The sequence below is a fragment of the Carettochelys insculpta genome, chromosome 12 (assembly GCF_033958435.1).
Source record: "Carettochelys insculpta isolate YL-2023 chromosome 12, ASM3395843v1, whole genome shotgun sequence".
In the NCBI taxonomy this organism is placed as follows: domain Eukaryota; kingdom Metazoa; phylum Chordata; order Testudines; family Carettochelyidae; genus Carettochelys; species Carettochelys insculpta.
Window position 1 is genome coordinate 13,392,857 of NC_134148.1, and position 26,538 is coordinate 13,419,394.

Below are 26,538 nucleotides of genomic sequence, written 5' to 3' on the forward strand. Positions count from 1 at the left end.
ATTGCAGAGCATCTTAGAAAACATGAAGAATGTGGTTTTTTTTTATGGAATAGACACAATCAGTTAGCACAAGCCTGTAAATCTGACATTCTGCACAGGACAAATTCCCTTCAAAAGCATGGGATTTGAAGGAAGTAGGTAGGTAGGGATTGTTTATGATGTGAACAGACGTATGCCATCCCAGGATTGACAAGGCAGCCTTGATGCAACCAGCTGCAATATTGATCAAGCATTAATCTTCTGCAAAAACCAAGTTTGCTGGTCTGCAGGGCAAAGTGTATACCAGAACATTTTGTCATACTGCTGCGTTGGAGACTTGACACTTCGGGTGTGTCTACACTAGGAACTAACTTTGAAGTGATGCACTCAGTCAGAGTAGCCAGCAGAGAGTCTACACACATTTTCCCTTTCTTTGAAGTTAACTTCAAAGTAGGGAGCCCAACTTTGAAGTCCTTACTCCATTCCCAGGAATGGAGTAGTGCCCTACTTCAAATGAGTGTGTAGAAATGCTCTCCTTCAAAGTTGTACTTCAAAGTTATTCTGGTAGTGTAGCCATAGCCTTTGAGTTGTACTTCAAAATTAGGTCACAAGGGCTCTGGATTTTGAGGTAGATGTTGAGATGAGTGGACTAAATAATGTACATTATGGTTACCCCACAGCAATTAAATCTCTGACAGGTCTTCATTTTATTTAAAGCTGGTGTTATAAGGTATTGTATTCATGATTTTCATGCTCTAAATATCTATGCTAGTTTCAAAACTTAATATTCTGTTTCCACAAAGAACATTTAAAACGTATTGTTTTAAGTTTGGTTGTCCTTCATATCTTGTACTTACTGAAATCAAACTTTTCCCCCACTAAGGTATGAAGAAGAAAAGTTTAGAAAGAAACACAGAAGGTATATATGCAAACCTTATTTAGGGGATGTATCTAGACAAGTCCATTTGCACTGCACATACTAACTCTTTCCCAGTTGGCTTGCAGACCTGAACAAGCATTTGTAAATATAAACATGCACTAATGATTAATTTTGGAGTTTTGGTGTAGTTATGATAACTATAATTTGTAAGAGAACTTTCCACAGAAATGTAAACCATGGATGGAATTTGAAATCTGCTTTTACTAAGGGAATGTTTTGACTTCGAGCTGCATAATCACAAAAGACAAAAAGTCATATACATATTTGAACATGCTTGAACAAATTAAGGTTGTCATTACTAATAATACATAACTGTTTGAATGCTTAATTAATTTCTAGCTGCCAAAGTTAGACAGTTGTTGTAGAAGTTACTTACAAATTTCAGGATTTAGAATTTCTATTTTGCTTTGAGTATTCACTAATTTCAATTATTTTCAAGATATCTAACTTTCACAAGCCCTAGATTAGTTTATATTTTGCTCAGTGCTGTTTGTATTTGCAGTGTTTACATTCCTTGCTAATAAACACTAGATTTTCTCTATGCTGAGATTTAATGGCTTGTTAACTATTCAAGCAATTCCTTCCTCTGGTAAAATACTTAAAACTTATCAATAATCTCTTTCAGTTTTTCTATCAACAACCTCACTAAAACATTCTGGTTCCAACTTTAAAGGTTATTCTGAGCACTCCTCCTGCTGTGTGCATAACAAACTCTTTAGGGACAAGTCACTGTCTATAAAACATGTCACTGTAAGTAGGAAGATGGAAAAGAGAAAAGGTATTAAGAATTAACCTGTCAGAAATAATTTTTCTCTATGTATTTTACTAGCTTCCATTAAAAAAGGCACAAAGCTAGTGGAGAAGCATAAAACTGTTAGCTTACATAAATAAAATTTAATGTGCAATAGAGTAGCTGAGATTAAAAAGGTACCAACTACAGAAAATTCAATACAGTTCTCACAGCAACCCTAACTTGTTCCACTTTGTTAATGCCTAATATTTTGACTTTGTCTATCGTCTCCACGGCTGCATCTACACTACAGCAATCCTTTGAATTATGTTCTTCCGGAAGAGATCTTCGTAAAATACTTCTTTCAAAAGATCTCATTCACACAAAAAAAATCGGATTGAAAGATCAATTCGCTCTCTCAAAAGAGAGCATCTGCACAGCCCCTGCTCTTTCAAAAGAAAGGGCCAGGGAATCAAAAAATCTGGTGCCATGATGACTGCTCTTTTGAAAGAAGGGCCCATGGAGCATCTACACACGCTTTTTTTCCAAAAGAATCTTTCAGAAAAAGGAGCTCTTCCTCATCTGGGAGAGGAAGTGGGCTGCTGGAAAAAGGGCCATGTTCTTCCAATTTTAGATCAAAAGAACGCAGTTTGCGTGTAGACACTCCAAGGGTTTTTTGAAAAAGGCCCGGCTTTCCTGAAAAACCTTGCTAGTGTAGATGCAGCCTGTGAGAAAGTTTGCAATGGACTGCAGTGAGTATAGAACTGAGCCTTGAAAAAGGACTTTGGTTTTAAATTTCAAGTCTCGTGAACAACATTGAGTCAACTTTTCCATTTTTTTTTCCCCTGTGTAAAAATCTGATTATAGTGAAGAATAAATGTAACTAACTAGATAGTGTTTTCTTTGCATATTTGACATCACAAGTGATTTCCCATAGTCTCTTCTAACACTCGTAGGAGTTAGCTGTAATAAGAGTAATTAAATTCTTCAGACATCATTGTAGATTATTTTGGTTTAAAGTTGTCATATCCCTTGAACCATGATTTTTCCTTTGTGAATTACTTAACTATTTTAGAAAATCAGATCATATAAATTCATGCCTTACTGTGCTATTGTCTTGAAGTGTTGCAGAGTAAAATATTGTGCATGTATACGTACATTTTCAGATACTGCCATGCAATTTCTAAATCCTATTGACTAGGTGAGAGAGGACTGTCTTCCTCTTTTATCACATTATGCTATAAGTATGGTACGCATGCACAATAAAGGCCCTTGTGAAAAAGTAATTGTGTTGTCTAAAACTTTGAAGCAGTTGAGCCATTAAGTTAAGCCAAGAGTGGTGTTCATCTTGAAGTCACTGGGCATTTTAGGTAATGCATACATTCACCGTTTCTTTCATGTTGGTTTATTTGTGGAATCTCTACCCTTATTGCATGGATTTTAGAATACAGTTTAGAATACAACTAAATACACGTAGACAAACTCTGGAGAGGCGTTGCAGTGAAAGCTTCATAAAGTTTGATACTGTGTAACTAGTAGTCTGCAGAGATGAAAAACACAAGTCTCTCAGAAGCATTAAGTAACTATATTTAGGTGCACACATTTTACTTTTGGTTAGCATCTATGAAACACAGATTTGGCTTTAGCCTATTCCCTGTTTGTCATTTGTCAATATCCTGTCAATATCCAATTTTTGCCTAGCTGACAAATCTAAGTCCCAGAATTGGCCACAAACAAGATTGGAGTCCAAGCCTGCAAATCATTTTATGCACAGCAGTAGTCCCACTGACGAGTTGACTGCTGATGTGGAAAGTTAAGCATGTTAGTGTTTGCAGTACAGTATTTGGGTCTAGAATTCTAAAGCTGTTGGTAGGTTCTTCTTCAAACTAGCTGGAAATGTTGGTAAAATGCCCTCATACTGTCACACACCTCATATATCCAAAAACTAAGCTGAAAGGAATAATAATTGTTCATAATATGGGATTGTAATTTTGCCTATAATTGTAATTAAAGCATTTAGTGCTTATATGGTATTATTCCATAAATCTCAAAGGGAAGCTCTGCCTGGGCTTGAAAAACTTACTAGGTATATATTAGCCAGTGGACTAAGTATACTAGGCTTAGGCAGCAAGAAGGATGAATGCCTCCACATTTCAGATGTGTCAGTGGAGTATAGCCTGGTGAGAAGCCAGTAACTCTGCCCTGTTTTTGGGAACAGAAAGAAAGTTGGGATTCATAAGCAAGGACACACCATGGTTTTATTGTGAGTTTCTGGCTGATGGATTTAAAAACTGTTGTCCTTTCTAGCTGCTTGGAAGGAGCTTTTTCTCATCCTCCAACTTCAGAGCCTCTTGGCTGATGCAGAGTAAGAAGGGTGTTTGCTACTCTACCCTTTCACAAGCCTTTTTTTAGTCATTTTCCTGTAAGTACTCTCATCATTGTTCTTATCTTTCCCTGGCTGCAACTTAGTGAAACTGACACCTTTTCTTGTCAGTTTCACAATTGCTGTTCAGAATCCAATAGGCAGAAACTTACCCAAGTCTTGTTAACTTAATTCCATTTTTTGGGAATGTCATGAGAAACAGTAGACTGAAGTTGTCAGCATGCTTATCAGGACAGCATGAGTATCAGTTAACACTTCTGAGATTCTTCTAGCAGCCACAAAAGCCAGAAACTTCACTTAAAAATAAATATTAAATTGGGCAGAATTTGTTGATGTAGATTGCTACTCTCACCAGTTGATTTAAGTAACGGGTTGCATAGTAGATCTGGAGTCTTCCCTACGTCACCCCCATGAAACACAACAAACAAACAACCCCTTAGCTAGTCTTCGTCCTCGTTTTGCAGAGGGAAGACTAAGAGGAATGGAGATTAAACTATTTACCCAAAGAGCCAGTACCCAGAGTCAGGACTAGAACCCAGAGATGCACAGAACTATGTTCCACATACTACACCATACAGCATCCTAGCTGAATAACACACATTTTTACTTTAGTGACTCTAAAGTTGACATCTGATATCCTACATATGCATAGACTAGATGCAAACACTGCGTTTCATTTTTAATAAAGCTATCTATAGTAACACTCATTGCAAAAATCGCAGGGATCAGTAAAATGCAACTTATACTAATTGTTTAGAAAATAAATCTGTGAAACTTTAAAAATGTGGTAATGGAAACAATGACTTACGTTGGTAAACCCACACTGTTCTTTTAGCTTACTATTTAATACAGTTATTTAGATAAAAATCCCCATTGTTTATGGTTCTGATAGACTCATGTTTTCCAATAAAAACTGCATTCTATTCTTAAAACTTTCTTTTTATTCCATGTCTTATAGTCTTACATCCTAGTTACACTTCATTAGTACGTGAAAGAACAACCTGCTTTTCTTGCAATATGGCCAAATTTTGAATTTAATTTTCCTAATGTTTCTTCCAAATACCATATATTTTGTTACTTAAACACTTTTTGATCATCACTAAAATCTTTAACTTTAGGGGGCAATAACGAGGTGGATCTTAACGTTTTGCTGTGACTGAACCCGCTTCACTGATTGTTTTTAACAGCTGAATGATATTTACTAAAAACCCTTTCTGTATGAAAATTTTAATTCTCCTTTAAGAACAGCTTTTTTAACCTAATATAGAAAGTAATAGGCTACTGAATTTCTGTTTTAAGCTCTAACATTTTCTTATTAAACAGAATTGACCAAGAGCTTAATGGGAAACAAGAACAGAAAAGTGAACAGTAAGTGTGGAGTCCAGACAACAATGAAGACTGTGCAGGTGGAATGATGCATTTTTTCATTACAATGCAGTCATTAGTTTTTATTATGTAATCGGTTACAAAAGGTGCATTGATATATTTCTGGACTCGGACACAGGGGACTGTTGTCTACTGTATGAAGTATTGGATTTAATTCTTGACTTTAATAGCTACTTTACCATGTAATCATTTTATACTGCTAAATGTCAAAGAACCATATGTTTATAGGAGGCATTCTCGCAATTATCTAAATGATGCATGTTCTCAGTAAAATATTTATATGCCTAAATGTTAAAGGAAAGAGATAATATATTTTTATGACTTTGAGCAATGTTTTATAATGTGTGCCTGTAGACTGAATTCTTTTGCAGGTAGACAAGGCCATAAATGACTGTTGTCATTATTTTGTAAAGTGCATGATGAATGTTGGTTTTTTTCTGTAAATAGTTAAATACATTTCCTGAATTACTTCAAAACCTAATATTTTTAGATGCCAGTGTTCACTTTCTGCAGTTGTCTCATAAATGTGAAGATAATCATTTTTTGTTCATGTATCTAATACGAGCAGAACACATTCTCATTGCTAGAATGAGCTTGAGTTTTGCTTTGTTTTTTCTTTAAAATATTGAATTCTAGCTCTGAATTTCAATTTTAGTCACCACTTTTTAGCTGAGTTAAGCCACATTAAGTATTAAATAATTCCAGTGACCAGTAATGTAATGAACTTTTCACCATTAGATCATTAATTTAAATTCTGCGTAGGTGTTTAGCAGATAAAAGCAGTCTAGTCAGAGATCAGTATGGAAATGACCTCAGTCCTGCTACTCTTGGAGGAGTGTCAGTTGGCACTCATTGTAACTCTGTTCAGTCTCAGCGGACACACAAGAATTACATGGGCATGGAGCTTTCAACCATAAAAAGTGTTCATTCAGGTTAAGATTGAAGTACCCTGGAAATGAGGTGTGGTAATCTTGCACTGCCTTTACTATGGAGATGGAGATGTTCCATCTCCAGTGGCTTTGGGCACTTCTCACATGCACTAAATTCACTTTAAAGAATGTAACGAGTCTGGTGGGGTTTTTTTTCTTCTTTTTGCTGTGGTTATTCAAGATGTATCTACAAATTTCCATTGGTTGTTCTTGGGCACATAAATTGACTTTCCTAGACACTATTAGCACAGCTAAATTACACTATGTTCTGGGTGAATAATGTAACGAAAATGACTTTTTAAAAATCCACTGTTTGGTGATCATGCCTGTTTTGCCTGTTGGTGTGTGCAAATAAATCCAATCAGAAGTTAAACATTTCAGTGACCTTGAGACAAGCATTAAATATTTTCTTTTCCGTTTTTTTACTGCTGATCACTACTTTTACCCTAATCAGAAGGCCCTATCTGATATTCTTCCAGACTTCTAAATAGTATAGTCTTGGAAATAGTAGTAGTATCACAGTTCTTACAGTCAAAATAAAGCCAATATATTTACAAAATGAGGTTTAAAGATGGTTTCTCCTCTGTTAGGTATAGTGCTCTTAGGCTAATCATACAACTGGAACTTGATAACCTTTTGGACTTGGCTAACCTTTTGGACTTGCAGAATCCTCACCATCTCTAATTAACTATGCATAGGTGTAGTACCTGCTAATGCTGATGTCAAGATCAAGGCAGTAGTCTGCCTCTAAATATAAGAGATCTGGATTTTTTCTCAAGGCATACATATTTTGTTTAGGACAGCATCTGTCTCTGCCAGCATCTTATTCAAATTAATATGCTGTGTCTTCTGCCTAAATAGGCAGCCTTATTTCGAAGTTGTCCTGTATAAATTTTCATCATACTTCTGTCTTGGTCTGAAAACAAAGAATTTAAATGTGAAGGTTACTTTTTTCTGAAGCTAGGGCCTGATGGGTGACCTGGAGGAAATCACTTCACCAATTCATACCTCCATTTTCTCACTTTTTAAAGTACTTTGATATCTACAAAAAATGCTACGTAAGTGATAGCACTTATCATTTCTGTTCCTCATGCTATGTATTTAGTTATGTTAACTTCAGTTTATTGGCTGAAATCTGTATACTTTCCCAGCCTACCAAAACAAATGTGAGTAAAATTTCAATACTGGCCATGTTCAGCTTCTGTGCATACAAAGCTGGAAATCTTTTGATTTAATTTTTCTAGACTTTTAAAGATGAATAGATTTTAATTCCAAAAGCCTGAAGAATTAGCAGTCAGCAGCTGATTTCAAGTTTTTGTTCAGATAAAGATGATTTGCACTAAAAGTGGTTGTTTATAGAAGTGAGGTCTGACAGTTGACTTGCTTTGATATAAAATTGTGATGACACAGTTAAAATCAGTCTCTGATTATTGAAATATATCATTTGTTTCTAAATAGTGGAGAACATAAGTAAAGATTCACCCATTTGAAAAAGTAAGGCAGAATTTGTACTTGATACAGAAGTATCCATTTGGCATTCTATTCTTTCCCAGTCTCCGCCCGCTTCCCCCCCTCCCCCCCCGCACACCCTTCAACTGCTTCTCCTTACTGTCTACAAAAAATTAATACAGGCTGAACATCGCTAATCTGGACCTTGAGACCTGACTGGTGCAGGATGAATTTGTCAGACTACAAGAGGTCGGTATTTTCTGGCAGCATTATCAATGCTTCCACTGCTTACTGGGCTCATAGAAGACATTTAGGGGTAAAGTAAAGCTAAGTAACAGCACAGGACACGGAGAGCCAGGACTAGTGGCTGGATACAAACTTTATGGGAGCACAGGAAACATGGCCACACCCATGATAAATGGTCATCCAGATAACTCAAATCATGCTGGATTAAGGAAGATGCCAGACGAGAGAGTTCAGGATTGGAGTAAAACTTCTAAAAATTAAGGCATTTGACACAAGACTTGAGAATCTGAAGTTCCTTACAGAATCTGAAAGGCACGAAATGTGGAACATAATTTCAGAAGTCTTAAAACTTTGATGCTGAAACACAAAACACAAACCATCCCAAGAAAAACAAAGCAACCATTTCCTGGTGGCATCTTATTTAAATGATGAAAATGAATGTCAGTCCATACTGCTTTGGATCATTATTGATTGCACCCATAATCGGTAGGGCCCCCATCCTCTGAAATGGTGGTATGATATGAATCTTTAGCACACATAAAAACCTTGCAACACAGGTTATAGCAGTACTATGCAAAAACCACCTGTTCTCATTTATAGCAGACAATGTAAACAAGAAGAAGCAGGCAGCTTTGTCTCCCTTAAGTTCAACTTTAATGATAAAGAGATTGCACAACAGTACTTGTATTAAGTTAATTGAAGTCTTAGCTCTACATCAAAAGAAATTTTTCAGCTTTCATTTTGAACCACCTGGTTGATTTACCCTGTACCATGACTTAATGTGAATTTTATTTTTATCAGGAAATGTAGGAATACTTTTCTATGGTGTGGTTTCAGATTCTCTCAAGAATAATTAGTTAGATAATACAATAATTTCTGCACCACTTCTGGGAGACTGCTGCTTGCTTCCGGGGTTGCTGGGGAGGAGGAAGGGGATGTCTGCTAATTGCAAGGATGAAAGTTGGGGCCCAAAGTAAAAAGTCTGCTCATGCTGTAGAAAGGTAAGGTTTGTAGCTGACATTCTGTTGGAAGTGTGGTTGTAATATTGCACGGTGGCAAGGTATGAAGGTTATGTTGGCTTGACTGAGTTAGCACTGACAGTCAAAACTAGTCAGTTTGAAACCTTGATCCTGAAGGACCAAGGTTTTTAAAAAGATTCTTTTTAAATTTTGGACCTTAACTGGTGTCCAAACTTATAAGTGTTAATTTTTAAAACCGTGTATCTCATATATACAGCCTTATGCTCCTTGATACGTTTTCTGGTCTGTGACTTTCATTGTTTTCAGTGACCAAGGGAAAGATGATATCATCTTCTGTGGAATTTTGTATTGCAGACCTACTTTGTAGACATGTAATTAAGAAGTCACTGATGCTTGCTACCGTTGTAAAAATGTCAGCAAACCTGTTTGTACCAACAGAGCATCACAGACTTCATAACATTAGTGGTGTGTTAACAAATTTTGAAACTTTCTCTGCATTTCTGAAACCTTTTTAAAGGTTTTCTTTTCATTAAATATAGGCAAGACAAACTTGGAGTTAATAGGTTTTTGGATAATCACACCAAAGGGGTTCTAGCATCTCATGGTATAAAGCTCTCATTAGCCAGATGTGTTGGCCAGTTAACTTCTAGTTTGCCAGAAAATTTTCTGTCAGTTGAACCTCTCTCATCTGGCACCCTTGGGATGTGACCAGTGCTGAACAAGACAATTGGCTGAAGCATAGGAGGTAAATATTGTCTAGCATATTACCAACACTTCCACTCTCAAGCTATGTCTACACTAGAGCATTTTTCGAAAGGGCACCTTTTAAAAGAGAGGAATGGAAAGACACCCTTTCAAAAGGGAACATCTACACATAGGCCAGGGCTGGTGCCATCAACGAGCGCTGTCGAAAGAGCTACCTGCCCTTTCAAAAGGGGCTATCCGGGCTGTCAAAAGAGAGCGTCTACACTCACCCATGCCCTCTTTAGAAAGAAGGGGCCAGGAAAAGAGGCGATTGAGGGGCGATATGATAGAGGTATATAAAATCATGAATGGTGTGGAGAAAGCGAATATAGAAAAATTATTTACCTTTTCCCATAATACAAGAACTAGGGGACACCAAATGAAATTGATGGGTAGTAGGTTCAAAACTAATAAAAGGAAATTTTTCTTCACACAGCACACAGTCAACCTGTAGAACTCCTTGCCCGAGGAGGCTGTGAAGGCCAGGACTCTATTAGGGTTTAAAAAAGAGCTCGATAAATTTTTGCAGGTTAGGTCCATAAATGGCTATTAGCCAGGGATAAAGTATGGTGCCCTAGCCCTCAGAACAAGGGCAGGAGATGGATGGCAGGAGTTAAATCACTTGATTATTGTCTTCTGTTCTCCTTCTCTGGGGCACCTGGCATTGGCCACCGTCGGCAGATGGGATGCTGGGCTGGATGGACCTTTGGTCTGACCCAGTATGGCCATTCTTATGTTCTTATGAAATGCTGTGGATGGGGTTACGTGACAGTGAAGCCCTTCTGGGGCCACAGCAAGGGGCTTCTTTAAAGGGCCCCTCCCCTACGTCCTCAGCCTGCAGAGCTGCTATCAGCCCTGCGGACACAGTGCCAGCAGAATAGACTGTGGACCAGCAGCAGCTGGAAACCCTGCCGACTGCCACCAGCAGAGTGGTAGCCCTGCTGGCCACAGCAGTGGTGGCTGCCCTGCAGCACCTGTCAGGGAAGGCCCCCCCAGGAGCAGCCGGGGATGCCTCAGACCCTCGGGTCCTCCAGCCCCCTTCCCCGGGTGCTCTGCCAGCTCTGGAGCTATCCCACCAGCTCAGAGTGGTGGGAGCACCTTGTCATGGGGGAGTGGGAAGACAACCAGGGCTCCAGAATTTCTGGATGCTTTGGCAGCCGTTCCTTGAGCTCCACCACTGGCTGTCCTCTGCCCTGAGACACCAGGATGTGCTGATACAGCACACCCTCCCCCTGGAGAAGAGGGTCGCAATAGCTGTCTGGAGGCTGGCCACGCCAGACAGCTACCACTCAATGGGACACCAATTCAGTGTTGGCAAGGCCAGTTGGGACCACCATGATGGAGGTAAGGAGGCCCAGGCTGTGCACCCACAGGGCAGAGGAGCCCGGGCGGGGGTGCGGCCTGGCACACCCCCCCCACACCCTCATGGGTGCATATGTGCCCTCAATGCCATGCTCCTCCAGAGGGTGGTCTGCATGGGGTACCTGGACACAGCCATCCCGGGCTTCGTGGCATTCAGGTTCCCAAATTGCTTCGGGGTCCTTGACAGGACCCATAAACCCCTCCACACCATGGAGCACGGCGGAGGACAATATATAAACCAAAAATGGTGGACAGCTGGGAGTGGCTCTAGGATATTTATGTAGGCTGACCCAGCTGCACCTATGATGCGTGGGTTTTCTGGAACTCAGGCCTGTGTCACCAACTGGAGGTGGGGACCTACATCCCCCCAGAGGGAGATCCCACTGATGCTGCATATCTGCTACAGGCCTAGCTCATGCAGCCCTATAGAGGCCACCCAACCCCCAGCCAGGAGCGGTTCAAAGCCCAGCTCAATCATGCCCGTGACATGGTTGAGTGAACCTTCAGCTGTTTGAAGAGCCGGTGGTGCTGCCTCCTGGCATGCCTTGAGGTGGATGTCCTCAACGTCCTGCAGCTGGTAGGCGCCTGCTGTGCTCTACATAACATTGTAAAGAGCAAGGGGGAGGCCTTCATTTGACCCCAGCCAGACACTGCCTCTAGCTGCCAGGCCCCCTGCAAGGGGTCTGTGTCTGGCAGGCCGTGTGCTAGTACTTCGCACAGGGATCCCAGTGAGCACTGCCACAGCCCCCCCTGCCAGCGGGTCCATCACACACTTCCCCCCCCACACTGTCCCCTACCTTCCACACACAGAATTATGGGCAAAATAAACTGTGCTGTTGCGCACTACACAAATGTGTGCTTACTACCTCTCATGCCTGATATAACTGGAAAGTATGTACAGGAGGAGGGTGACCTGGGCTGCCAACTTGGTGGGCCATCACTCGGGGGCAGGTGGGGAGAACTGTGCCCTTCCCTTGTCCGGATGGGGAGCCAGGGATTGGCCTCAGCTTGGCGGTCTGGCCCAGCAGGGCCCTCCTCCAGGGGACTAGCCGGTGAAGCTGAAGTGGGGCGGGGGGGATGGCGGGAGAGGGCATCCAGACCAGCAGCTCCCAATAGGTGACCGCCGAGTACCAGAATGTCCCCATAGGCTCCCTTGTCCTCCAATTGGAGACACTACTCTGCCAGCTCCACCTGCTGCCGCATGGAGGTAGCCAGGTGGGGGTCCTCCACCACCTGCCATTGGCCCCTCTGGGAGTGGGGATGTTGTAGCACTGGGGGTGGCTGCAGCCGGTTGGCATCCCTCACCTCCAGTGGGCTGTCTGAGACTACCAATGTGGTGAGGCTCTTCCGGCCCTCAGATGATGCAGCTGCGGAAATGGGAAGAGAGGAACAGGCTGTGACTACCAGCCCATGCCCTCCCCCCCCATTTTCCCTGTGGGTGGTAGATCCTTGTCTGAGGGCAGGGTAGGGCGCTATCCACAGGAGCAGGTGCTGAAGGGCACTGGCAATCATGCTGCTGTCCCGAGGGCCGCGGTCTGTCTGGGCCATGGCTGGCCGGGGTCTGCTCGAGGCATGAGGGGCCCTCAGGTGGGTACGGTGCCCATGCCCTCTGTTCCCAGGGTGTGTGCCCTGTTGGGTAATGTACCTGAGGGTCCACAGCCAAGGTCGGGATGCCCAGCTGAAGGTGCAGGGGGAGAGGTCTATGACCAGGTCCCCCTCCTCGCTGGACCCCTCCCTGGCTGAGGCTGGCTCGGGCTCTGGCCCAGGTGGTGCAGGACTATGTGAGGGTCCCAGCTCCTCAATGCCTCCATGCTGGGGCTCCTCATCAGAGGCGTCGAGGACAGCAGGTGGGGAGGAGGTGTCCTGAGGGCCCAAGATGGTGCGAAGCTCATGGAAATACAAGCACAAAGTGGGGATGGTCCCCAACCGGCTGGCTGAGTCCCAAGCATGGGCGTAATCCTGCCGCACCTCCTTGACCTCACTGCTGATTTGGTCAGGAGTGCAGACAGGATGATCCCAGGGGCTCAGGCCCTTGGACAGCTGGGCGAAAGCGGATGCATTTGTCCACTTCGTGCCCATGACCCGGAGCACCTCCCCCTGCCAGAGGCCCAGCAGGTCCCAGGGCTCATGCTTTGTCCAGGTGGGGATGTGCTTCCGGGGCCCTGGGGCTCCTGGTGTGCCCAGGCACTAGCCATGCTGCTCTCAGTTGTGCCAGGGGTTATGCTGAACATGTGCAGGGGCAGGACATGGAGCAGCTGATGCTTACATGCTCTCTGCTGCCAGCAACGGGCTTTCTGGGTCCATGCAGATTTAAGAACTGCTGTACACATGGATTGTTATATTAGTGCATGATTGGCTTGTACTTTTGGTAAGGAATTTGAGAGAATATCAAAAATAAACATTTGTAAAAGAAATTCTGAGTTTCAATCAATGCTGTTCTGCAGCTCATTGAGGAAAGGGAATGACTGAGGAGCTTCTGCTGTATTCAAAGCACCTTGTTTAAACGAAGCAGCCCAAGAAGTGAGATGAATTAAATGTATTCCGAAGTGTCACAACATTTCAGATTGAAATCAGTTTTGGCAAAGGATGGAACATCTAGTACATATGAGCCTTTGTGCATTTTCAAAGTTGAGACCATTCCCTACTGGGCCCGCTGCAATGAAGCTACGCCCTGAGGCCTCCAGGGGCTAGTGCTATGTAATCTACGACATACATTCTCTAAACTATCTGTTTGAACAAAATTGTCTCCTAAACACTAAGAACCAGGCCCACCAAGTTTGGTATAAATCTTCCTCTTATCATAACTTTAACAGGAGGATTTGGATGTGCCAGGAAAATAGGATGTGCCTCGCATGCCGTTGCTTCTCATAAAAACAAAAAGGGACACTCACCAAGTCAAGTACAGTCCTCACGGTTGGCATAACTCAGTGGTGTTGAAAGAGACAGAAAAACAGGGTGCGCTCGGACCAGGACTGCTCCTCAATAACCCGCGCAGAAAAGGGGGAGGTGGGAGTAGTGCTCTCTTTGGCGCACGTGAGTCAACGCTTAAGGTTTGCAAAACAGAAGAAAATGTTATTGAGAACCAGGCCGACGCCAGCCGTTACAAGAGCGCACAAAGGGTCCGCTCCTGAGGATGGGGAAAAGCACTGACTGGGATTCCCATTTAAAATTACTGAACGAAGAGACAGATGCTAACAATCCCCCTGCTGCCCGGCCGCACGGCGCGGCCACGGGCCCGCAGCAACCCGCCCGGCGCGGCGCTGGCAGAAATTGGGCGGTGGGCTGGGGTCCCATCCGCGGGGGCGGAGGCTGACCCGGCGCCCTACGAAAGCCTTGAGGTGGCAGTAAGCGCCTGCGGAGCCAGCCCCGCCTCCCTCCAGCGTGCGCACGCGCAGACCGCGAGTCAGCGACACTGGGATTCGATGACCCTACCGGTCAGCCAGCGCGGCCGGGACAGAGCCGCTAGTCATGTGACCCGTATTTTTTTTTCCTGACGCTTTCAGTTCCGGTTCATTCCTGTGTTTGCTTCCGGGTCGGGGGGAGGCGGTTTGGGTTTCTTCCCCTATTGCAGGCGGTTACAGCGGGAGCCGCCGACCCGGGCGGGATTGGCATTCGCAGGTGCGTCGCGCCGCATCTCCCCGGGCAGGACGCAGCACGGGGAGGGCCTGTCAGGTGGGCTTGTGGCCCCTGGGCGCGAGCAGCGCTCTCCCGGCGGCCGGCGGGCGGAGGGGGCCAGGCTGAGCCCCGGGCTGGGCGCTGCTTTGTGGGTGGGATGCGGCCGCGCTGGGCGGTCTGGGGGAGAGCCCGGTTCAGAGAACGTGGTCCAAGGGGAGAGGTTAACAGCTGGCTTGAGCCTACTGGTGGGGTGCGGCGGGGCCCTGACCGCCTTCAGCTGTGTTCAGGGTGCCTCATGAAAGAGCTCAGGGGGCTGTTCTCCGGGTCAGCGCAGAGCAGCCCCAGAAGGAATGGGCTCAGGCTGGAGCAGGGAGCTTTAGATTAAGTGTTCAGGGGAAAACCAGTTGTCCTCGTAGTGATGTGACGCTCGGGAATAGGCTCCCAAGGGAGGGTGCGGAATTCCCATCTTGGGAGATCTGTAAAACCGGCTGGACAAACACTGCCAAAGTGGACCAAGTTCACTTGGTTCTGCCTCTAACCAGGGACTGCCTTATCTGTCTTTCAAGGTCCCCTCTAAGCCCAAATTCTTATGGTCTAACTGCTGTGATTTTTGTGAGGAGGAAGCTATGTATGTGCCTCCAGCTTCCAAACAATCTTTTTACATTACTCCCTTTGCTGTATATTCTCTTTTCTTTTGTTATGTGCAGTGCTGGTGATCGAGTTCCACCAAGTAAAAGAAACAGAATAAATGTGTTAAAGTTGTAGCAGTTGCTCATTACTATTATGACTTACATGCCGTTAAAAATTAGCTCTTTTTAGGCTAAAAATGGGAAGATCAGAACCCTACTGCTGTTTGTTGTTAGGAAGAATCTTGTTTATTGTGTTAAACGTTGGTTATTAGGGTGCTAAACTTTCCTCTGAAGAATCTGGTCTAGGTCAGTACTCTTTATAATAGTGGGTATAAAGTTTCAGTCTGTTTGCTAAAACAATTAGTCCTGTGGCACCTTATAGACTAACAGGTATTTTGGAGCACAAGCTTTCACGGGCAAAGACCGGCTTTGTGAGATGCTGTTTGCTAGTTCTGAAAGACAATTCTTTTCTTTTTGAGAGTAGTCTACTGTATTAAAAAAAACTCACTAATTCCAACAGTAAGCAAATGAAGGAGCTTAAAACACAGATTCTTGATATCCTTTGTAGGTAATTGGTGATCTATTTCCAAAGCTTAAGTGGTAATTGTGGATGAGGTAAGGTGTTCAGAAATGTTTGTTATATGAAATCAACTGTGTTGGTTCTGTTTAATGTTTCAAAGAGGTTCTGTTTTTTGTTTTTGTTGGTGGATGTTGGGGAAAAAAAATTTGTGTAAAGGAAGTGGTAAAAATATAACTAGCTGATTATCCAAAATAAGATTTAATAATATTGAAAAACAGTGTGACAGGTAAAGTATAATTAAATCTTTGTGTATTCAGTCATAGTTTTTTCTTCCATCTTGTAATACAGAATGTGATAACATATTTAATGTTTTTATACAGCAAAGAATTGTTATAGCCAATTTGACATCGAAGGCATTCTGCTTGATATTAACTCTGGTCACTTTTTCCTCCATATGTTGTGGTTTTCATTTTTTTTCCTCTGTTCAGAAGTTCTTCAGCTAGGTAAGTAATTGACCTATTGAATTTTCTAGGCCTTCAATGAAATTGTGAAACCTGTTGGCTGTTTTGTAGCTGTGGATGATCAGTTATACATCTCTCATCTTTGTAAATCATGGCATACCAATTGTATAGAAACACCACGTTGGGGAACAGCCTTCAGGAGAGCCTGGATGAGCTCATACAGGTAGGTGTGAAGTACAACTGAGAACTGATTTGGTGAAGTTTAACTAAATTTTCAAACAGCTTAGCTAGACAGTGCTAAGAACTAAAAGCACTGCCCTTCAAATTTCTATGTTCCTAATTTCTCTATAGTTGATTACTGTCATACTACATAAAAATTAGAACTGCTATTTAGCCTTTAATGGAAATATGAAAGGAAGTTTTCCTATGTTGAAGAAAAGCACCATATGCAGATAAAATGATCAACATTTGGGAATCCTAATAAATGAATATTTGGTGCTGCTATTCCAGTCATCCATAGTAAATATTAGCACAGGTGGTTTCCTGCAGTAATCTTTGGTGTAACTACAAGCTCTAAAAATAATGAGCTTGTTCCTTTTCTATGTGTAAACAAACCTTTGTTAATTTTTATTTAAAAATTATAAAATCTAGTGGGGTGAGGGGCGTTAAGAGTTTCTGGTGTCATAAAAATTCCAGGATGCTTTTTTAGACTTCCCCATGAGTGCCAGTTAACTACCCGAAACTCCTTCTCCCATCTGTGTGCTTTTTAATTATTGGACTTCGAGACTTATTAAATTTCTCTTAGCTGCAGTTAATTTTGCCAGATAATTGTGAGCTATGCTGCAAGCTGACATTTTCTCTGTCAGTTTGGCTTAATGAGTCACTAATCAAGCAAACCTGGGTTCGAAGTGAGCTGATGTTTTTTGCTGTGGTGAAACCTAATACAAAAATAATGAAAATAGGAATTATTGCATGATTTCTGGGGAGTACTGTCTCTCTGCATGTTGGTCCCATTTGTCTTTCCTACTAAGTTGTAAAAACTAACACAGTTCACTTTATATTTAATGTGAAATAGTGTAGTAAAGTCAAATATTTCCAACAAAGCTACTTTTGAGACTTGTTTCATGAAAGCCGTTCTCTACAAATCCATTTAATGCATTTTCAATCAATTATAAAGTCAAATGTGTGGTTTTTTGTTTTTTTTTTTTTCCCCCCCAACTATAGTCTCAGCAGATCACCCCTCAGCTTGCCCTTCAAGTGCTACTTCAGTTTGACAAGGCTATAAATTCAGCATTGGCACAACGGGTCAGGAACAGAGTGAATTTCAGGGTAAGTGCACTAAATACTCAATTACCTGACTAATTGGTACTGTCCATCCAGTATTCAGACACTGCATTGAAAACTATAAGGCTGGTTATCTGTTTGCTATGGATGGAAAGCAGGATTTTGAGAGTTTGCTCTTTTTCTAAAAATAATACTTTTGTGGAGCTCAACATGTGCTGTCTGTAGCATGTTGAACTAAATCCTTGCTTGGTTACGTGATTATAAGAGGCTGCCTATATGCCTACAGGCTTCTTGAGTTTCCAGCAGTTGTTACAGTTCTCTTCTGAAATCATCAAAAAATATAGCAGCCAGAAAGTTGAGCGGGGAGGAAACAGTGAAAAGTAAGATCCTGCCAGCTCTGCATGAAAGATAAATAAAAGTTGAAATGCAGACTTTTCTGCCTGTTGTTAGCTACTGGTATTGTAGAATGCTCTAAAAATAAGCAGTGCTTCCTAAATCATTTGTGTAGAGCTGCAGTCAGAGGCAGAAATGGCTAAGGAAAAATGCGTGGTGGAACAGATGACTAAAATTTTATGCATTCATTTAAATACTTCAAAAGGTAGTGCTCAATCACTTTATTCCGTGCACCTCCTCTTGCTTAGCTTAATTGTTTTGCACATGTGGCTTGAATCGGTAATTAATGTGGCTTACAATAAGATGACATTATACTGCAAGCTCTGAATTATGAATGACAAACCCAGATTTTTGGTATCCACTGTGGGCATTTTCATTTCTAGTTGAGCTCAGTATTTGAGAGGCAAGCAGTTTGTAACTACCTTGAACATAGTATACAGAAGTGAACTAAAATAAAGTAGTTCTTTAGCCTGGGGTTTCTCCACTGAAATCTGCAAGAGCACTTAACTCCTGTGCTGCCTCTGAGATGCTTTTGGTTTTCCTTTTTGGTGTTGAATACTCTTTAATGAAGAAATGATCATATTTACTGAAATAGACTTCAAAGTGGCACAAATCCTTTGTCAAATGTCAGTCTGAATTTAATTTGAAACAAAGTCATAAATGAGCCCACTTAAATCCTGAAACATTGGTTGAATTAACAGGTGTGTAGAATGTGTTTAAATTGTCAATAAAATATTTCAAAAGATGCTAGGACTAAATTATCAAATAATCTAAAGTAAAAACCATCTGAGATGAGCCGCGCATGAATTGTAGGTGTGTTAATTTAGTCAATGATACTTTTGTACATTGCTGTATATTTTGTAACAGATCCCTCTTGTTTATATGGAAAACGTGTCTGCAGTCTCCATCTTGGGTAAAGCAGCTTCTTCATTTTCTAAAACACCCAGTGTTAATACACTTACACTGCTTGGTACTCACAAAGTCAATGGACACTAATACTGTTTTTATCACACTGCTCTTGTATTTTGTTTGAAAGAATCAATAAGTGAAAAGCTTATAAATTACCCATATTTTCCTCTTTACTTAAATCCTTACTGATGGAGTCTGACTTTATTCCTCGTGTAATCTGAAGATCTCAAAACTGTTTCAGAAGTCCGGCTTTCTTTCATGATGCTCTTCCTCACTTAAAGCATACCAGTTTGCGTGAAGTTGAGAATTTCAGCCACACGGGGGCACTCAAATTACACATTTTTTCTCAGGTTTGCTTAAATCTGTGTTGCCTAGACCTCCTGCTTGTGTGTTTTGGCTGACAGCTGAATAAAAGAAGCACATCCAATCTGGTTATAAATATGAAGGCATCCACGTTAATGAATATCAGGAAGCTACTTAACTATTTTGTGAAGCAAATAAGATGACAATTTTAAAACGTTAAGAAATTTTCAGCTATAGGCTACTGCTGGAAATTTTTTGAAAAAATAGTTTTATCCTTTCTTTTAAAGGGCTCTCTGAATACGTACAGATTCTGTGATAACGTGTGGACTTTTGTACTGAACGATGTTGAATTTAGAGAGGTAACTGAACTCGTGAAAGTGGATAAAGTGAAAATAGTAGCATGTGATGGAAAAAGTAAGTATAGCACTGAACTGTGGTATGAGACTTGAATGATATTATGAACTAAACTTCCTGCAGTCAGGATTCTTTAGAGTTAGTTGAAGCTGTTTTCTACCTCTGGTTACAATCCTGTGTAACTCTGATTAAAACAGGAGTGCAAAGCCTTCCTACACATGTTGGCTGTGGCCCCACTAGCTGGTCATTTCAAAAGTGAATTCAAAATGAGGGGCGATTTCGAAATGAGCAGCAGAGCGACTACACACAAATTGCTCGTTTCAAAATCAACATCGAAATAAAAAGGAGTTCATTTCAAAGGCATTATTCCACTCCCGTGTTTGGAATAATGCCTCATTTTGATGTCGATTTCAAAATGAAACGTGTGTAGTTGCCCCACCGGCCGCCATTTTGAAATGAGAAGTCTTCGCCAGAGCCGTCCCCTTCCTGGAGCACAGAGACACCCTGTCCAGCTGCCAGAGCTCTATGGCAGTCAGCTCCGGGTGCCTTAAAGCTGCAGAGACATAGAAACCCTGTGCAGAAAGCTGAGAGTGTTCTGACAGACGTAGGAGCATGTGCTCGCAGCACCCCCCAGAACAACAGAAAGGAATCCAGCTGGAGCCATGGCCAGCGGACAAGAGCCCTGGGAGACCCAGGGATCCTAAGGTACCGGGCAGTGGGGCCTCCAGAACCCCGGGCAGCTGCTGAAGAGGAGGGGTGCCCTGTGATTGGAGGCCAGGGTCTGGGACCTGCTGGCCGTCTGGGGGGGACGAGGACATTCTGCTGTGAATGGAGGGACACGAGAGATGCAGCTGCCTTCGCCCACCTCGCTAACAACCTGGCTGCAAAGGGCCACCCCCTCTGGACCCCCGGCCAGGTCTGTTCAAAGTAAAAGAGTTGCGGCAGGGATACGCAAAAGTGAGGGACACAGCTTGGTAGTCGGGGGCAGCGCCTGCAACCTGTCCATACTTCACGCAGCTCCTCAGCCCCAGAGAGGCTGCCCCGCCGGAGAGGACCCTGGACACTGCGAGCCCAGAAGGGTAGGGCGAGCAGCCATAGCCAGGACCCTTGCCTGGCACCGATGATCCTGCACCCCAAGCCACCAGCTGATGACAGCGACCATGAGGGCAGGAGCAAGGGGCTGCTATACATAGCGGAGGCGTCTGAGGACACCAGCTAGGCCACCTCTGCTTGGGCCTCACCTGAGGTACCCTCAGGTAGGACTGGGCATGGGGTGCCCCAGGCATGTGGTGGGGTGGTCCCCAACACTGCTGCTGTTGGCCTGGGCACGTGGCCACAGGCCAGGGACCCAGGGATGGCCATGATCACTGTTGGGCAGCGGGGGACACCCACACACTGGGCCATGGACAGACACACACAGCACACACCTAGTGGGGCTGCTCCACCCCCATGCCCTCCAACAGCCCAGCATGGACTGACCCCATGGTGGCCAGGCTGCCCCAGGGCACCTCACTTCAAGTAGGGAGGGACGGCATCATGGGACCTGCCCAGCCAGCCCATGCATGTATCTGTAAACCATCCTCAGGCATCCACAAGGGCGTGGAGGATGCCGGAGTGGTAGCCCTTCTGACTGATGTAATGTCCTCGGTCATGTGGTGGAGCCTGGATGGCGATGTGGGTTCTGTCCAATGCACCAATGCAGTTGGGGAATCCCAGTTGCTGGAACCCGGCCATGGCAGTGTCCACAGCGTCCACATCCCTCAGGTGAATAAGATGGCGCATTGATGACCTGCACAGGATGGAGGGTATGAGGGTCCATGAGTGTGTGGCAGCATGCGGAGGGGGGACCCCCCCTCCCTAGCCCCCCTTGAGACCCTTCCCGCTTGAGCCGCCCCCCCCCACCCCCAGGACTCCCTCCTCAAGACACCTGCCCTGGGCCCCACCATGGGTGCATGGCCCCAGCTGACTTACCTCATGAAGGATGACCTCAACGTCAGCCTTCCCCACCCTAAATTGCTGGCCAACCGAGTGGTTGCTGTCCAGGGTTGCTTGCATGTGGCAATGGCTACCCTTTTCTCCAGGGGGAGTACAGGCCACATGCAGGTATCCTGGTGGTGAAGTGCTGGGGCCAGCTACTGACACAGCTCCATGAAGGTGGCCCAGGTCATCAGGAAGTTGCGGAGCCACCGCTCATTGTCCCACTCCTCAAGGACAACGTTGTCCTATCATTTCTTGCTGGTGGGGTACCACCAGAGACGACAGCGGGCCCTGGGAAGGGGGTGCTCCAGATGCACTGTTGGTGGGGGGAGGGGGTGCCTGCAGGAGGGTGGCAACATGGCGGGCAGCACGGAGCCTGAAGTGGCACGCTGCTAGGATGGCCATCAGGCTGGAGATGATGTCCAGGACATCCCTGTCCGTGAAGTGCTGCGGGTCCGTGGCAGGTTGCAGGGTTGGGGCTCAGCAAGGTTTCCACGGTACTGTGCTGCAGTTTGCATGCTGCAAGCAGCCTGGGTCCTCAGCATGTGCACGGGGGGGTGGGAGGGACCCCTTAAGAGGGCGGCTGGCTGGTGTTCCAGGAAGGGCTTGTCAGCCATTTGACCCTGCCCTGTTATTTCAAAAGGAGGCTCTGAGCTGTGTAGCTGCTCCATTTCGAAATGATGGGAGGGGATCTCTTCGCAGTTGCGGATCGAAACATGAATCTGCATTTTGTGTGTAGTCGCTTCATTTTGAAGCGACTCAATTCAACGTGGCAGATCGGGATTACCCCTTTCAACATCCCTTGCTTGTGTGGCCACAGCCATCCAGAAAATAAGTTTTTCATTCAGATGAGTAAGTTACTAGGGTATTCTACACTCAATTATTAAGTTTTAGTTAAAGCCCGTATTTTCAGTTAAAACTGCCTTGTGGTTGGATTTTAGTGGCATATGAATAATCATAAATATGTTGTGACGAAAGAACTAACAAAGGTAAATATGACTAAGGTCTGTTAATCATTCACTACTAAGGCTTGTAGCTTATATGTAAAATAAGGTAGAAAGTCTCATTAATCTTCTGGTTATCAAAATGCTGCCATGGAACATTGAAGCAAACCTGTAATCATTTTCGAGCTACTAGTGCTAAACAGTAGCATTTTTCATCCACTGATGCAACAAATAAGTAACTAATAAGGGCATTGTTGAAAGCTTTTGGTGAAACATTAGTGCAGTATCCTAGGAGACTAAGGAACCCCAGGGTTGGAGGAAATGTTGTATTCAGTATTATATACCAAGCCCTGTAATTGGCGTCCTCCCTGACTTAACTGCCAGATATGTATTTTCCATGGAAGGTCATTAGCTCATACATTCCATCTCTACTTGTCTGGATTATGTACTCAAACGTTCTGTTGAAATGCTTTACCAAAGAATGACCTTTTTTACAGCTTATGGCTGAAGGATTTTAAGTGCTTTAAGATATCTTTAATACATAAAAAGGAGGAAATCCAAACAGAAAACCCTTCAGAGTATATTTTTTTAAGACATTCTTGGAGCATGCAAGTGACTCATTAGGTCTCCCTCACCAATTGTTGTGATGCTTTCAGACTAATTGGTTTTCAACAATTGATAAGTTATTCCACACAAGTACCTTGTCTTTAATGTTGGGCATGTATGTCACCTTGATCCCTCCGTTTATTCAGACATGGAAAGTAAGCTTTTCCTTTAACTGCTACAATAAATACAAGAAATAATTTCCACTTCTAATGTCAGGATATAAGAACCAGGTTAGAAGAGCAGAGTACCAGAAAGTTGCCGACAGTATGTATGGGGTATTAGCGTTTTTCAGCAAGCAGTTAGTTTGGTTTTGTTTTTTTAAGTATCCTCCTTTCCATTGTTACCTTGTGTTGAAGTCAATAACTAGATTACTCGTTTGTCCTAAGACACCGGGAACAAAAATGAGAGAATAGTAGCAAATACAGTGGCAGCTAGCTGCCTCTCTTTCAGAATATAGTGTTGCTTTTTAAGTAGTTCAGCTTCATGAAGAACTCTTATGTCTGTATAGTGTCTTAAATTTATATTCTAGACATTACCAAGGCTTGTACTTTGTCATTATTCAGACATCTAATGACCTTTCTCTTAAACAGACAACATAGCCTTCCAGACTTGCATGCCCCATGAACATACCTTGTGATCCGTCTGGAATCAAATGTTTAAGTGTATTACTTTGAGTTAGAGCAAACTTGATTCCATTTTTAAAATATGGTGGCTAATAGCAAATCCTATGGAAAGACAGAAAATGTTTACAGTCAAATTTTCATTAAAGCTATCTTAAATAATACAGTTATGCCATACCTGTTCTTGCCAATGGCAGAGGGTACATATGGAAACAAAGTTGTCCCAATGTCCCCTATTTCAGCTTGGCTACGTCTACACGTGAAGCCTACATCGAAGTAGCTTATTTCGATGTAGCGACATCAAAATAGGCTATTTCAATGAATAACGTCTACATGTCCTCCAGGGCTGGCAACGTCGACGTTCAACATCGACGTTGCGCAGCACCACATCAAAATAGGCGCTGCGAGGGAACGTCTACACGCCAAAGTAGCACACATCGAAATAAGGGTGCCAGGCACAGCTGCAGACAGGGTCACAGGGCGAACTCAACAGCAAGCCGCTCCCTTAAAGGGCCCCTCCCAGACACAGTTGCACTAAACACCACAAGATCCACAGAGCCGACAACTGGTTGCAGACCCTGTGCATGCCGCATGGATCCCCAGCTGCAGCAGCAGCAGCCAGAAGCCCTGGGCTAAGGGCTTCTGCACACGGTGACCATAGAGCCCCGCAGGGGCTGGAGAGAGAGCGTCTCTCAACCCATCAGCTGATGGCCGCCATGGCGGACCCCACTATTTCAATGTTGCAGGACGTGGATCGGCAACACGTGCCCTACTTCGATGTTCAACTTCGAAGTAGGGCGCTATTCCCATCCCCTCATGGGGTTAGCGGCTTCGACGTCTTGCCGCCTAACGTCAATGTTAACATCGAAATAACGCCCAACACGTGTAGCCGTGACGGGCGCTATTTCGAAGCTAGTGCCGCTACTTCGAAGTAGCGTGCACGTGTAGACATGGCTCTTGTAAAATACAGACACTAGATTGTTGTATGTTGAGGTTAGCAAGGAAACATTTACCCACAGTGTGTGTTAACTTTTTAACTCTTGCTCACCTTTGCAATGTTTTATCTTGTACTTATTTACACATATTCTCTTTCTTTTCTAGATACTGGTTCAAATACTACAGAATGAATAGTAATGTGGCTTTTGTGCAAAGTTTGTTATATGCAGCGGTTTCTGGAGAGAAGCATGGAAAAGGACTGTTCATACAGTTCATAATTTATCTGAGTGATGCCGACATGAGTTAATCGATGCTAGAATGAATCACAGAAAGGCAGTGAAAAGAAATATCTTTCTGTAGCATTTCTTCAATTCACCGTATAAGGCATGAAGAAAACAATGTTATTTTTTAAATGAGAGAACAAATATTGTTGCCTTTTTGTTCAAAGTAATTCCTCTAATAAACTTTTTTATTTAAATTTTTCTAGAGAAGTGAGTGATAATTGGAAAGTGTTTTTGTTTAAAGTAACCTCCCTCACAAAATTACCCTAAGTCTTAGATAAACTGCTGTTGGAGTAGCGATGAGTGACATGACGTAAAGGCACACAGCTCTAGCTCAGTAATATGACTATGACCACGTGACTGAAAGCAACTGGGACATTTGTTTGGGTTCGTCTGTTGGGAAAGTAACACAGCAGTGTACGGATTATCCAAGTAGCTCTAGCTAGCACATCTACCATAATATTTTGTGGAATTCTAGCAGAGAAGAGGGAGAAGCAGGCTTTCACTAGCAGTATTAACTGTTTACTCCAGTTTGGGCTGGGCTTCTGTTCGCATCTGTTGAGACCCCCAACCATATGCAATCTCTTTCTATGCATCTTTGACCTCCCTTTTCCCTTGCTGAGTCTACTTTTGGCTGTTAAAATAAAACAAAAGGCGTGTGGAAGGAAACTTTATCTCAAAAATTGCGGCCATCTTTAGCAGACGTTACAAACTGAGAATGGGAAAGAAGTTTCATTGCCAACGTGGTTTACTTCCTTACAGGCAGTGAAATCATATCAAAGCTCAAGAAGAAACAAAAAGTTCATATTGCCCATCAGCAGTACTTTTTGTGATGATTCACTTTTCAAAAGATCCATCCACTTAAAAGTTTAAAAGACATTCTTTCCATACGTACTCCTCTGCCACTCCTTTGTTTTCCTCTTGTACTTTGTTTTCTTCTAATGTGCAGAATCTTTGTACAATAAACTTTTTCATGGCTGGTATTCTATCACGTGGAACTCGCAGATGACTGGCATTTTAACCACAGGTGAATTTTAGTTACATTTTCCTTAAGTACAGTATAGTCAAAGTAACTACAAATAAATACAGCAAATGCAGTATAAGTTTACAGTGTACAATACTAATGTTGGTAAATAAAGTACTCTGCATACATTTGTTTTTCTTAATATCTAATCTGGTTTTTCTTTAGTGTTTATGCATTGCTAGGTATACCTCTCTACTATCCAGAACATTTGAATATCTGCAACCTCCTCGTCCCAGGGCTGCCGGACATGAAAAAGTTTACTGTATAAATAGAAAATCCTCAGTTTAGATCCTCTGATGTTTCCTTTGCCAGGCATTCCTTCTGGAGCTTACAAATGGTGTGAAGGCTATGCTAATCAGGTCAAATTTTGTTAAGGTTGATTTTTGTGGCATTCAATTTCATATAAAGTCAAAGGTGCATGTCCACACTGGTACATAAAGTAGATGGAGTGTGTACCTATTAACAATGATAGGTTTGACTTTTTCAGCAATGCACTGTGGGTACCAATCCCACAGTTCCTGCTGCCCCATTGCACTTTGCTTTTGTGTGATGGG

The 26,538-nt window shown here is 43.2% G+C and overlaps 2 protein-coding genes and 1 long non-coding RNA gene across 11 annotated transcripts in view; 2 read left to right on the forward strand and 1 right to left on the reverse strand.

The window, feature by feature from the left end:
* The window catches only part of BNIP2 (BCL2 interacting protein 2), a 28,210-nt gene extending 20,461 nt beyond the window's left edge, over positions 1-7,749 (forward strand). For 4 of the 7 annotated variants that reach the window (XM_075006379.1, XM_075006382.1, XM_075006380.1 and 1 more), the window contains 2 exons: positions 863-898; positions 5,356-7,739. In XM_075006379.1, coding sequence (XP_074862480.1) covers positions 863-898; positions 5,356-5,404 — 85 coding nt within the window. In that variant the 3' untranslated portion in view covers positions 5,405-7,739. Of the gene's footprint in view, positions 1-862; positions 899-5,355 lie in introns of all 7 variants that reach the window. The other 3 variants (XM_075006384.1, XM_075006385.1, XM_075006383.1) reach the window with 3 other exon arrangements.
* Positions 7,750-7,983: 234 nt separating this feature from the next.
* Positions 7,984-14,477, reverse strand: LOC142019451 (uncharacterized). Its single transcript, XR_012647082.1, has 3 exons — positions 14,020-14,477; positions 10,112-10,256; positions 7,984-8,347 (listed from the first exon to the last, which is right to left on the reverse strand). It is a non-coding gene; the product is annotated as an uncharacterized LOC142019451 (long non-coding RNA).
* Positions 14,478-14,655: 178 nt separating this feature from the next.
* On the forward strand, positions 14,656-25,160 carry GTF2A2 (general transcription factor IIA subunit 2). 3 transcript variants are annotated; one of them, XM_075007142.1, is made up of 5 exons: positions 14,656-14,746; positions 16,425-16,576; positions 17,578-17,682; positions 19,530-19,656; positions 24,845-25,159. In XM_075007142.1, exons 2-5 carry the CDS (start codon positions 16,505-16,507, stop codon positions 24,868-24,870), a joined length of 330 nt encoding a protein of 109 aa, XP_074863243.1. In that variant the 5' UTR covers positions 14,656-14,746; positions 16,425-16,504; the 3' UTR covers positions 24,871-25,159. The 3 variants fall into 3 exon arrangements, with proteins under 3 accessions (XP_074863243.1, XP_074863244.1, XP_074863245.1); XM_075007143.1 differs by having other exon boundaries at positions 14,671-14,800; positions 24,845-25,160; XM_075007144.1 differs by lacking the exon at positions 14,656-14,746 and adding an exon at positions 15,941-15,987 and having other exon boundaries at positions 24,845-25,160.
* The last annotated feature ends 1,378 nt before the right edge of the window (positions 25,161-26,538 follow it).

What these genes read in the sequence shown, in the direction of transcription:
- GTF2A2 (XM_075007142.1), top strand. Translation starts at nt 16,505, where the DNA reads ATGGCATACCAATTGTATAGAAACACCACGTTGGGGAACAGCCTTCAG. An exon ending in GGAACAGAGTGAATTTCAGG is followed by an intron (nt 17,683 to 19,529) that starts GTAAGTGCACTA and finishes TTTCTTTTAAAG; the next exon opens with GGCTCTCTGAATACGTACAG. An exon ending in AGTAGCATGTGATGGAAAAA is followed by an intron (nt 19,657 to 24,844) that starts GTAAGTATAGCA and finishes TTTCTTTTCTAG; the next exon opens with ATACTGGTTCAAATACTACA.